General features: G+C 33.8%; 1 protein-coding gene across 1 annotated transcript in view; it reads left to right on the top strand.

Annotated features, from left to right (window-relative positions):
• LOC127848841 (uncharacterized) overlaps positions 1-12,169 on the top strand; it is a 16,156-nt gene extending 3,987 nt beyond the window's left edge. Inside the window, exons 2-4 of the mRNA XM_052381498.1 lie at positions 7,363-7,620; positions 8,401-8,581; positions 11,096-12,169. Coding sequence (XP_052237458.1) covers positions 7,363-7,620; positions 8,401-8,581; positions 11,096-11,249 — 593 coding nt within the window. The 3' untranslated portion in view covers positions 11,250-12,169. The remainder of the gene's footprint in view (positions 1-7,362; positions 7,621-8,400; positions 8,582-11,095) is intronic.
• The last annotated feature ends 1,185 nt before the right edge of the window (positions 12,170-13,354 follow it).

Here is a 13,354-nt window from a genome sequence, read left to right on the forward strand (position 1 = left end):
GGCAATAAATAAAAATGTATGTACTTAGTACGCAAATAAAAAATGAATTACCGAAGCATGTTCTTATCCCTTTGAAATATGATTATGATTTGGTATAAATATGAAAGGTAAATGTTAAACAAATTGGATATGTCTAATGAGTAAAATCTATATACCCATATATTTTAAATTACGTTCTAAACGGTTGATCTAAAGCATTTATCTTTATGTCAAAATGAAGGTAATAAGGCTATTTACTTATATATTAGATAGCATGTCATGAATAATCACTCTGCTTAAACTGCCTCTCAGAGATTAATATCAGCAGCGATGCAGGTCCGAAATTCTATTCGAACTTTTTGGCTCAATGCCAGTAAACGAAAATAGCAATAAAAGAACGGGCGGGGTCGATTTAATCACACGACAGTGGTGTAAAAAGTTATGCATATCCGTCTTTGTTTTTAATATAAACACAACACATGCTGCATATGAAGTTGCATATAAGTGACATAATTATTTATTACAGGATGAGTGAATCGGAGCTTATGAATGCCGCCGACGGTTCGTTGTTGGACATTAGTTTACTTCGTTTGTGGGGGTATACTAAGTACTGACTCCATAATATGACATTTAAACATTTTATGTACGCATTCCTTTTTTCCAGAATCAGTTGTTTTTACGATTTAATTTTACCCGTGTTTCTTAAAACTCAACCAATACAGTGATTTAGGGTCAGGTGAATCGCACTTCGAGCAAACGTTAGCGTTGCGTAAAGAGAAGTGCTCCCTATAAGCAGGGCTCAAAATTAAGGGAGTTTTACCATTCTCTTTTTAATTTTGTTGCTACGCATAAGTATCGTCTTGATGATGCGATTCAAATAAGCACAACCGACATAGGATTTTATGAAGAACAAATGTGTATTTTCCTCATAAAGACCCCTTCACTACCGTTATCTATAGCCCTCAGGGGGTGGATCGTACGCAAGTAACTGGCGTGGCGTAAGTGAGACAAATAGTAACTGGTGTTCAAAATGGCGGTTAACGGGTGAATTGTGAATGTTTTCGTCGGAGTTTTTGAAAGGTTTGTACATTTACGATACTTATTCGACATTCTACTTAGGCGCAGGATGATCTACTAATATCCATTTAACCTCGGTATAAATCCTATTGATGAATTATCAATATTACAAAAGTTATTGAAGACTTTATGCACAAGATTCTCATTGCTTACGATTGACACGGTTCATTGTATATGCATTTGTTATGCGATATATAAGGGTTTCTCAGCAGTTTTTATGGAAAGGTGGACTCAAAAACCATTATAGTTTACATTTTATGACCACCAGGATGTTTCCAACAGGCAATCGCAATATATGCATCAAAATTCGAAAATTAAACCACATTTCAATAACTGGTGAGCACAGTACTCCCACTTTCAGTAACTGGTGTTTCTCAAAAAAGCACACTTGGTATGTGTACATAAAAACAAGGCTTGAAATTATGAACGTTTTCGTCTGAATTATAGACTCAGACTTAAAAAAAGAATCGAACTATCATTTTATCTACAATTCGTGTCATACAAAAATCACATTTACTATAAAGAGATTTACACAAAGACCACTTTTCATTCATTATTAAAGCATGATTTCATATCGCTAGATAATTGATTGAAAATCTCAGTCTGAGTCTATATTTTAGCCTTTCAACATATGTTAATACGGGCCTTTGTGCAGTTACAATCCCATTCCTCACAACTTAGCTTTCTGTTTCAGAAACCATGAGTTTGACATAAGGGCTCGGCACAAATGAAAGAAGAGAACGATAAGCAACCTCGGTGGAATTCCGAAAGGCATTCAGTCGATTCGGGAACACTTCAACGTTAATGAATCAAAAATACTACCTTCTTATAGACATGACATTCCATCTAATGATTTAAAAGAACTCTAAATAAAACAAATAATGCTCTTTTTATAATAGCTGATTTAAAGTGACTTTGACATTAAAAAGGGTTTCGTATTAACAATGTTGTTTTAATCATAACTAAATGATTTTGTATAAGCAAAGAATAAGTAATGCAACGGATATGTGGGAACAATATTTGTCGCCCGGAAATCATGCAAAAGCTTTGTCAGATAATGTGCAATATAGACGAGTAACAAGATTCAACGTGGCCGTGTTTTCTTATTTAAAGTGTTCGCGGAATTTTGATTAATAGTAACTAATATTTGTGTGACACGGAAAAAGTTGTTGTACCCGTTTTGTGGCTTAAATCCGCGGGACAAGTACAGCAAACTATAAATATTAACGTTTTTTCCTGAATAAATTGCATTGCTGGTAAAACTGTTTACGTTTGCGTTTAAAATGAATGCTCGAATCTGTATCATATAATACGCATGATCTCTTCCATACAAATAAGACATACTAGAATGTACTTTATTTATTGTTACGTTTATTTACATGTAAATAATGATCCAAAATAAATTCAAATAAAAGTAAATTGACTAGAAACACGGGAGCCGCGTTCTGAGAAAACTCGACATAATACTTGTGCGTAAAGTGTCGTCCCAGATTAGCCTATGCAGTCCGCACAAGCTTATCAGGGACGACACTTTCCGCTTTTATGCCATTTTTCTTTTAAATAAAGTCTCTTCTTAGGAAAAATTCAATTAGGGCGGAAAGTGTCGTTCCTGATTATCAGTGCGGACTACACAGGCTAATCTGCGACAGTTTACGCACATGCATTATGCCCAGTTTTCTCAGAACACGACTCAAGGTATTAACACACACTGTGTTACTATTTACGAATGTAATAATAATGAAACATAAAATCACATAACCATTTGTAATGACAATCACAGCGGTTCGGAATGGGGGGATATTTATCACAATAAAATGTGAACACACTCAGACTCCATGCCAACTTTAAACGACTAGAAAAGTATATGACGTTATTAATGTATGGTTATGTATGGTCACTTATACGAAACTTAACTAGCACCAAAACCCATACTATATAAAATCTTTCCATGAATTCCACCACATACTATTTTTTAAATATATTAACAATGGAAATGCCGAAATCCGAATACAAGGTATACATATTTTTTTATTATCTATGTGTCCTTGTGAAAAATTTACAAAATCGCATATTATTGGAATGTACATATTGGGAAATAAGAACAAAAACAACTATGTGTATACAAAAACAATCACTCAGTTCCAGAATGTCTACTCGGAATATAGAACATACAGCTTGTAAACAAAAAACTTTAAAAAAAATCAACTGTGATAACTTAATTATTAAAATCTATTTTTCCTATCCTATTTATAAAAGAACGGATGCAAGCCTATAAGTTTCAAAACATTCGAGAAAAATAACTTCAAAAAGATTGTCAGTGTTGATTTCCTGATTACTAACATTAAAACGACGATAAAGCTCAAATTAAAGGAATTATTGTGATTTTTGGATTGAATAGGAATTTTGTTAATTAAGTAAAAAATGGCACTCAACTTAAAAACAAGCAATTCAAGCAATGAAATAATAAACAGGGACACATTGGCAAACGTTGTAGTTTTACAAGAAAGGGTGTTAGAATTACTCTTGATTAATTTCCACACAACATTGCTTAATATGATTTTTCATGCAATGCTTCCATTTGAACATTTTTCCACAGACGTGGCAAGAAAATTTGGGAGCATCGTGCTTATTCATGTACTGTTTCAACAGCCTCATTGTCTTAAATGTTTTGGTGCATGTTGCACAGGCATGCTTTCCTTTTCCATCGTCCGGAGGGCTGCATTTGTGTATTCGAAGAATTGATGGGGTTTTGTACGACTTCGAACATACTTCACGGGTGTATTTTTTTTATCCGAATGTCAACTGAAATGTTGTTGAAGTGCGTATCCTGACTGACATGGCTTCGCACACACTGTCCATGAATACTTCAATGCTTTGCCTCGGTGAATCTCATTTTCATGCTTGTTAAGCCAATACGTCGTTGTGAACTCCTTCCCACACTGACTACAGACTTTGGACCATCGGCGTGGGAACGGTTGTGACGCTGCAGAGATTTTTTTACACTTGAATGTTTTTGCGCACTCTGGAAAATCGCACTCGTATGTGGAATCACTATGAATCTGCATCCGCCGCTTGAAAGAGTATGCACATGTTAATGCAACAACGCACACTTCCAATTGAATTTGATCTCCGTTGGACGATTCCATCTGTAATAACACATAAGATAAATATTATTATGTTTTCTTTTTTCTGTGTAATCTGACTATTGAATAAACACCAGTTACTGAGAGTGGGGGTACGGTGCTCACCAGTTATTGAAATGGGATTTAATTTTCAAATTTTGATGCATATATTGCTATTGCCTTTTGGAAGCATCATGGTGCTGATACAAGGTAAACTTTAATGGTTATTGAGTCAACCTTTCCATGAAAACTGCTGAGAAATTCTTATATAGGGTTTCAAAATGCTTATAAACTGAACCGTGTTAATCGTAAACAATGAGGCATTTGCGTATAAAGTCTTCAATAACTTGTTTAATATTAATAATGCATCTACAGGATTTATACCGAGGTTAAATGAATATCAGTAGATCATCTTGCGCGTAAGGACAATGTCGAATAAATATGGTAAATGTACAAACCATTCAAAAATTCCGACGTAAACAATCACAATTCACCCATTAACCGCCATTTTGACCACCAGTTACTATTTTTCTCACTTACGCCACGCCAGTTACTTGCGTACGATCCACCCCCTGAGCCCTGCTATAAGTAAAATTAAACACGATTGTGTTGATCCGCATTATCAGTTGTATTTTCATTTCTCTGAATCTCAAGTTACCAATAAAAAAAAACAAGTTCATTATGTACACATTTATTTAATAATAAATATTATCTTATTTGAAAATTGCAATTATAATAAACACAGGATAAATTAATAGCAATGTGATTTTTGAAAAATATATTTTCAAAATGTTTCGTATGAATAGCCATAATATAAATAAATGCATTTAAGGTAGAAGATAAAACTCAGTTATTAGAGTGCCCGCTTTGTTGAAAGTCTCCGTAATCTGAAGTGCCCTTTATCGGTAAACAAAGTGCCTGCAACTTTATGTATGCCACCTATTACAACATGCACTATCTTTGTTTATATTTCATTGAATACTATCAAAATTTCAGTATTTGAAGCACAGTGATTACTCTACATGCTGGAATAGCAATCAATTTCTTGCAATAATTCTAAGTAGTTTTATTTTGTTAAAATGTTTACTGTTCATCCAGTTTATTCTGTTTTCCGATCGAATTTTCTATTTTTGGGCAAAACTGTACCATTCTTCCGTGAAATTGTGTATTCCCAATACAAAAGGATACACCATTTATCAACTCGACCATGTATCTTGTCTAAAAAACTAATCTTTAGGATATAACTTTAAATAAAACAGAGGAACTTACCTCTCGCGCGTGACGTTTGTTGTTCTCTGTTAGTGAAGTGCCATCCGTCAACGAAGTATTCGCATACCCGGCGTGAGCATTATATTCTATGACTAACAACTTGTTGTTGTTCTTGAAAACTTGAAGGACTTATCAACGAGCAATACGGCATTGTATATTGAACGATACACTGGATATTTCTCAAAGGATTGTCTATATGAAATAGTATATTGAGACATACATACTTCATTTTAAAAACGATAGGTACTATATAAGTAATATATAAATATATTTATTATTAGTGGATGTACTCGCTGGCACATTATTAATAATAGTAGTAAGATCATGAAGCACCGTTATAAAAATGTTCACTTTTGATAACTGTACTGGGTGTAGCAAAATTGAATGCTAGACCGAAATTTTAGGAAATCTAATCCAACTGCGATCTGTTTTTTTTTAAATGTTATTAATATTGCATTGTTTACAATTAATGATCTTTTCAGTGCCATGAATAAATGCTTTGCTATGCAATTGCATGTAAACCATACAAATATGCCTCTAATACATGCCTAATACCGCCTATTTGCCCCTTGTAAAATCTTTAACGTTGTCTCAGTGACTAAGTCTTATCGAGTAAGTGTAGATATATTTACCCGAACACCGTTTTGATTTCCGTACTTAGGTTTACTTTTTATGCCCCCGAAGGTGGGCATAATTATAGTGATCGCATTTCCGTCTGTCTTTCCATCCGTCCGTCAGGTTTCGAAAAATGCGCATAACTTCTATGTCGCTTCAGATGTAAGCTTCATATTTGGTATGCATCTGTATACGGACAAGGCCTTTCCATAAGCACACAAATTTTGACCCCTTTGAACTTGACCTTGAACTTAGGGTTCGCGTTTAGGTTTCGAAATCTGCGTTTGGCTTTCGAAAAAGCGTTTTTCGGGGGCATATGTCATCCTATGGTGACAGCTCTTGTTTCTTTTTATTTACTCATAAAGCGTCCTTAGATTTCCAGGTCCTACTGATGTTTAATTATTGAAGAACACAACTAGAAAGTTATCAATGAGTGATGTTTTATATATATATTGTTTTAATGTTCGATAGCGTTGATTGAGATAGAAACCCCATAATTGTGTAGAATACGAAACTCAAAACACTATTATTTAAATGTCCATCGGTGGACCAATGGATATGTCAGAGTAACAGCCAAATGTTAGGCAGTATATAACCGAGCGTTTCAATCAGAAAAGTTAGTTATTTTCACTTCCTCTTCGATTTGTCACCTCGAGCAGTATCAAATAGTTATTAACATTTAATAATAAACAAAAAACTTTGGACTGTGTGTATATAACGACTAGCGCTCCACATCTAGCGACGAAAGAGCATTTATGACATATTACGATACACAAAAGCTTGACTCTCTAAAAGTTAATAATATATCCACCGCAATATAATGACCCCATGAATTAGTACCTAATTTTAAAGATGGTGTATGAGGTCTAAATATAGACTTGGTGTATACAAGTCTTGTCTCGAGGTGCTGTTGACCTGAACCGGGGTCATGTACTTCGATACAGTACCTCGAGTTCTATACGCAACACACAGCAGACCCGATGTTATAGCTTAACACGTAGTGCATATTGTGGTATGTAATGCCCGAGGTCAATTTTTAATATCATTCGATTTTAAATTATATCCTATTCAAAAAACAATTTATGTCCAATCATAAAGCGTGTTTGCTTTAGAAAAAAAAACACAAACATGTTGTAATGTATTTTGTTTGTTTTAATTCAGATAGTGATTTTGTTTGTTTTAATTCAGATAGCGATACTAAAACCTGAAGCTCGATCGAGCGAAAAGTTAAATAAGTTTAGACGTTGATTACAACTTTACTATCGTGATAAATTCGTTTGCATTTTCGTTTTCATTTCAGTATTATGTCCAGTTTTGGTCGAGGAAGTAAATGTAATAACATTAAAAAACATGGATTCATTGCTGCTAAGCACTTACAGTCGACTTCCGGGGACGCAGGTGCGCGTAAAGTGTCTTTCTGAACTAACACACTCTCTGATCGGCCGAGAACTGATCACGTGCCTTCCCAGTGGCCAATGGAATGCGCCGTTACCAAAGTGCATCAAAGATACAAATAAGGACAATATGAAGGATATTATTTTCGCGCAAGTAACACCTGGTAGGTAAAAAAAGTCACATACAAGAAACACGTTTTAAGTCTTGATTAACAATATTTTATGGACACGTTTTTACAAAACCACAATGAAATCACACATTTATACAACATTTGCTAAATTTATGAACTTACTTAACTCGCTGTGTTTTTAATAAACATGTCTTTTTTAATAGTATGATGTTTAAAAATAAATTTAACTACATATACCTGATAAATTATATGTGACTTTGTTATGTATTTTTTTTTCAAAGTTTTAACCTCTAATTGTCCTGTTGGTTCATTTTAAACCCACCACGATGAACGAACACAAATGGTACACCGGTGTGTTGATTTGTCGTTCTGGCGTGTACTATTGTTGGCGATCCTTAGATTCGCAAAAAAACTTAGCTCAATGTAATACAGGGATTAAATATACATTATAATTTAATTTATTAAATTAAATTATAAAATTTAACGATATTAAATACTGGTTATAATTAAGTCAATTCATGATATTGAACAGCTGATAAGCAGATTTCCACTGTGCTAAAATTAACACCATGGCTGATTAACACCATAGCCATACGTTTTCTCTTTTTTGGGGAGTTTCAACGCGAATATTAATTGCAACAACAGAAATGAAAATAAAATTCCGCTTTTTACCTTTTTAAAGACATTCTTCTTCAATTGTTCAACTGATTCATTTTTAAAGCCGCAGGGGACATAATTGTCACAAAAGACTTAAAACAACGTCCCCTGTTTCTATCATTTGAAAATCGTCGAGTCACGTATTTTATTTTTCAGAAGCCTCCGCGCGGACGTCCATCGCAACAACGGACCTAAATCAAATTCCCTTGTTTCTGACATTAGGAGCTGTTGGCATCATCTGCATATTGCTCATTGGGTTTTTACTGTATGCTCTCTATCGGCATAAACAGGTCAAGAAGCGCTTGCACGGTACCAGCGATATCCTCAATACGTCAAGGTAGGTAATCCTGTAAATTATTTGCATTATAGTTATCCCTCATGCAACCCAAGGAAAGTTATTAAGGTCAGAATATACTAAATAGTTACCCTATATAATTCAATGTACAAGAGACAACTTAAAGACAATATAAATGCAACATTTTGCACATAGAGACCCCCATAACCATACCTTTTTTTAAAGGCCATTCTAAGCGGAATCGATTTATGCAATAAAAATAAAAAAGATATGTCATGTACAATGCAAGAAAGAACTTGACACAAATCAAAATCGACTGTTTTTGCAACTTTTTTCGGCCGTTTCTTAGTGGAATGTAACCTTTTTCAGTGCAATGGTTTACTAAATAGTCTTCAAGTTTATCATATTTCAGGGATTCAGTAGTGAACACCTATTCATGCCCTACCATTATCTCAGAAAGATAACACCCGAATAATAGTAAAAAGTGAAAAACATGCCTTCCTGTCAACTATGATACTTTTTTTAGAGAGTACAGCCCTGCATGAAACGCTACATGAAACGGTTAATTAGTTTACTGTAACCTTAAATAAATGCTATACTTTAAAATCGTCACACATGTTAGCAAAGAAGATAATTCGATATATGTTTAATCAATTTTCATATTACAGTTATCTCCCATTTTTACCAAGGCGTGTTGTTTTCCTACTTCATATGTGCCTAAAACGTTTAATAAATTCGTTAATTCTGTTCATTTTAAATATAATATTGTTGTCTCCCATGTTAGCCAGGATCGGCAATTCTGTACATGTAAACGCCTACTAGTATCTTATAACACACTCCTGATTTGCTAATATAAATATAGCGATCTCAATGTTTCGTTTTTGAACTCTTTTTACCATAACTGATCTCCCTGTTTCCCGCTCAACTCTCGATTATGTCGATTAAGGCATTTGGCCTAAGAGTACAATAATAATGAAGATTTATAAAGGTGTTAAACAAATGTAAAATGATAAAATCTGAAATATCAACAATTGATTTTCGTTCAGAAATTTAGTAAGAATTTAGGTTGATGTTTCGCACAGGAGCTCTGTAAATACCTGCCAAGGCTTATTTGCTGCTGAAATAGCTTTGATCCGTTACTGAAAGTGCTTTTATTTGCTGCTTAATCTGCTTTGATCAGTCACTGAAAGTGCTTTTATTTGCTGCTTAATCTGCTTTGATCAGTTACTGAAAGTGCTTTTATTTGCTGCTTAGTCTGCTTTGATCCGTCACTGAAAGTGCTTTTATTTGCTGCTTAATCTGCTTTGATCCGTCACTGAAAGTGCTTTTATTTGCTGCTTAATCTGCTTTGATCCGTCGTTGAAAGTGCTTTTATTTGCTGCTTAATCTGCTTTGATCCTTCACTGAAAGTGCTTTAATTTGATGATTTACCTGCTTTGATCAGTCACTGAAAGTGCTTTTATTTGATGATTTATCTGCGTTGATCCGTCATTGAAAGTGCTTTTATTTGCTGCTTAATCTGCTTTGATCCTTCACTGAAAGTGCTTTTATTTGTTGCTTAATCTGCTTTGATCCGTCATTGAAAGTGCTTATATTTGCTGCTTAATCTGCTTTGATCCGTCACTGAAAGTGCTTTATTTGCTGCTTAATCTGCTTTGATCCGTCGTTGAAAGTGCTTTTATTTGATGCTTAATCTGCTTTGATCCGTCACTGAAAGTGCTTGAATTTGCTGCTTGATTTGCTTTGATCCGTCACTGAAAGTGCTTTATTTGCTTCTTAATTTGCTTTGATTCGTCACTGAAAGTGCTTTTATTTGATGATTTATCTGCTTTGATCAGTCACTGAAAGTGCTTTTATTTGATGATTTATCTGCGTTGATCCGTCATTGAAAGTGCTTTTATTTGTTGCTTAATCTGCTTTGATCCGTCATTGAAAGTGCTTTTATTTGATGCTAAATCTGCTTTGATCCGTCACTGAAAGAGCTTTTATTTTCTGCTGATTCCAAAGGTGGTCGCTTTCAGGAATTCCATTCGTCTGTCACTCAAACTGTTTATTTGTAATATGGCCGTTCCTTTCTTTAATTTTATAACCTTTAGATTAATATTCTGAAATTCTAGATCATGTGCAGAAAGCATGTCAGCTAGAGGTCATGGTCACACTTGAAGGTCTTTTTCTGAGCCTCTGTTACTAATATACTGAATTCTATACATCTGTTTTGAAGGATTATACCGTTAAAAATACAGTTCATGAAACATGGCTTAATGGTAAATCCATTGACAAAAGGTGTAATTGACATGCGTAATCACCTTTTTTTTGTGATTCGACGTTTTTCTCAATAAGTTTTCTCATTTGTGAAAACTATTGAGCGAACGTATAATGAGCTTTGTCCCAAGGTCAATGGAATTTTTTTTTTTTAATAATTACTGAATGAATTACATTATTGACAACGTTAACTTCGTGATTCCGACAGACATATGGTTAATTGTTCATATCCCAAAATCATTAATAATTTGAAGTTTCGTAGTTAGTAATGCAATTCTATTTTCTAAATTCCAGATCATCGAATCACAACCCGAGTTCAAGTTCAGAGTTTTGGATGGAACTTCCGGGTCCGCGTCACTTCCTGTGCAGAGAAGTCTCGTTTCCGGAAGACACAGTTACGGACAATTATAGATATACCAATCTTTACTCAGGGTGGTCGGGGTATTAGCAAAACAATCGATTACGAGTGGAGAACATTCATATGAGCATAGTGACAGGATTAATGCGATAAAGAATGCTCCAAAAAGTCTTTTGCATAGAATAAAATTTGATTTCAATAAAAAGTATTATCCCTTTGACAAAACGATGTACCACTAGCGTGCATGTCAATTCCAAGGATAAAATACAACGTCCATAAATACTTAATTCCTTAAAAAATGATTTAATAAAAAATATTATCCCTTTGACAAGACTATGTACCGCTTGTTTGTCAAATCCAGGGATAAAATACCAAATAAACAGCCATATTATATACTACTCACACACAAGTTTTTAGTAATGTTTTGTTATATGCGGTCATAGTGCGTAGAATGAATCAGAAGCAGGCATCTGAACTCGTGAAAACTAGTGTCCACAATTAGTTGACAATTACTCCATTGCATCTTATGACGTTATTGAGCTAAACATAAACACTCGTTGAAAGCTGTGTTCCACATTTGCCTTAACAAATATAAGTTGCCGTTTATTTACATTGTCAAAATATTGTCATAAGTATTAAATACCACTTAAGTTTGTGTAACGGCAAAATTATTTTATTGTCAGCATATTTTAGCTGTGCCAGACTATAGTGCTTATACATAATTATTTAACTGGTATATTTAGTATCTATGATATCACGATTTGCATTTACCTTTGAAAACCGCATATAGTTTCATGTACTTTGTATTCTTTCTATATAGTATACGAAACCATTATATTTATAAAGTATATGTTATTGTTGTTTTGATATATTGATACCGTTTACGGAGGCAAATTTCAATGTATGTGCATACAATATATTAGTCGCAATATGTTTGTATTTTACTGATTGAACATAGGTCATGAAAGGATCCGTGTATGCGTTTTTTATATGTCAACAAAGATTATCATAATATTCAATAATAGGCGGATGTCATACACTTAAAGGGGCCTTTTCACAGATTTTGGCATTTTTAAAATTATTCATTAAATGCTTTATATTGATAAATGTAAACATTGGATCATAAAAGCTCCAGTAAACAATCAAGAAAAAAATTAAAAAAAAGAAAAGAACATTGCCCGGAGCAGGTTTCGAACCAGTGACCCCTGGAGTCCTGCCAGAGTCCTGAAGTAAAAACGCTTTAGCCTACTGAGCTATTCCGCCGAGTACACATTCTTGACGTATTTTATACCTTATATAAGCAATCTTCGTAGTTTCACAAAATTTAACGAATAAAACAGAACTCTCCAAATTATTCAATCGTTTCGCGTTGCGACGCTTTATAATTTTTAGGTTTTAAAATCGTCAAAAGATGCATATAATGGCTATATTAGAGCATGGTTAATGTTCAGTATTACTGTTTCCTCACAAATATCATAACTAAAACGAAAACTTACGAATCTGAAACAACTTTTTTCAATTTTGTCAATTTACCAAAGCGTGAAAAGATCCCTTTGAAGCAGAAACACGTAACAAACACGCAAGACGAATGCAACTTTGACTATCGCTTTGAACGGTCAAGTCGAAGCATTTGGTGTTTAAATTGTGTTGATGGAATTGCAAACCCTGACGTTAAGTCCAGATCTATTTACCTTAGTAACACATTTAAACTCTTCATAAAATAGACAACATATACCAGGTGAAATTCTGAACATGAACAAATCTGGGGTATTTATCTATAAGTAAGGCTTACTTATTGTGTTGTTAAACACCTCAGTTTGTATTGCGTTGTATGCATTGTATAATGTATAAACAATGGACACAAAAATAAACAAACGTATGTTTTTAATTACTTTATGGAGAAATGGTTCTTTTTTATTATTGATATTATTTCTATACGTTTTTCGTAGCTTTTTATTATTGATATTATTTCTATACGTTTTTCGTAGCTCTACCGATTCAAAGAATAATTTACCCTGCTTTATTACAACGTTTGTAAATACATATTTATCAAGATAGGTAAAACATTAAAAAATGATTTTTTTTTTGCATTTGTCTTTTATTCACGGAGTGACCAATTACTTCACAAAATAACTATTGTCAAATAATCTTTACAATATTATATTTATCGTATATGTAATAATACTTATCAAATC

The sequence above is a fragment of the Dreissena polymorpha genome, chromosome 10 (genome assembly GCF_020536995.1).
Source record: "Dreissena polymorpha isolate Duluth1 chromosome 10, UMN_Dpol_1.0, whole genome shotgun sequence".
NCBI lineage: Eukaryota > Metazoa > Mollusca > Bivalvia > Myida > Dreissenidae > Dreissena > Dreissena polymorpha.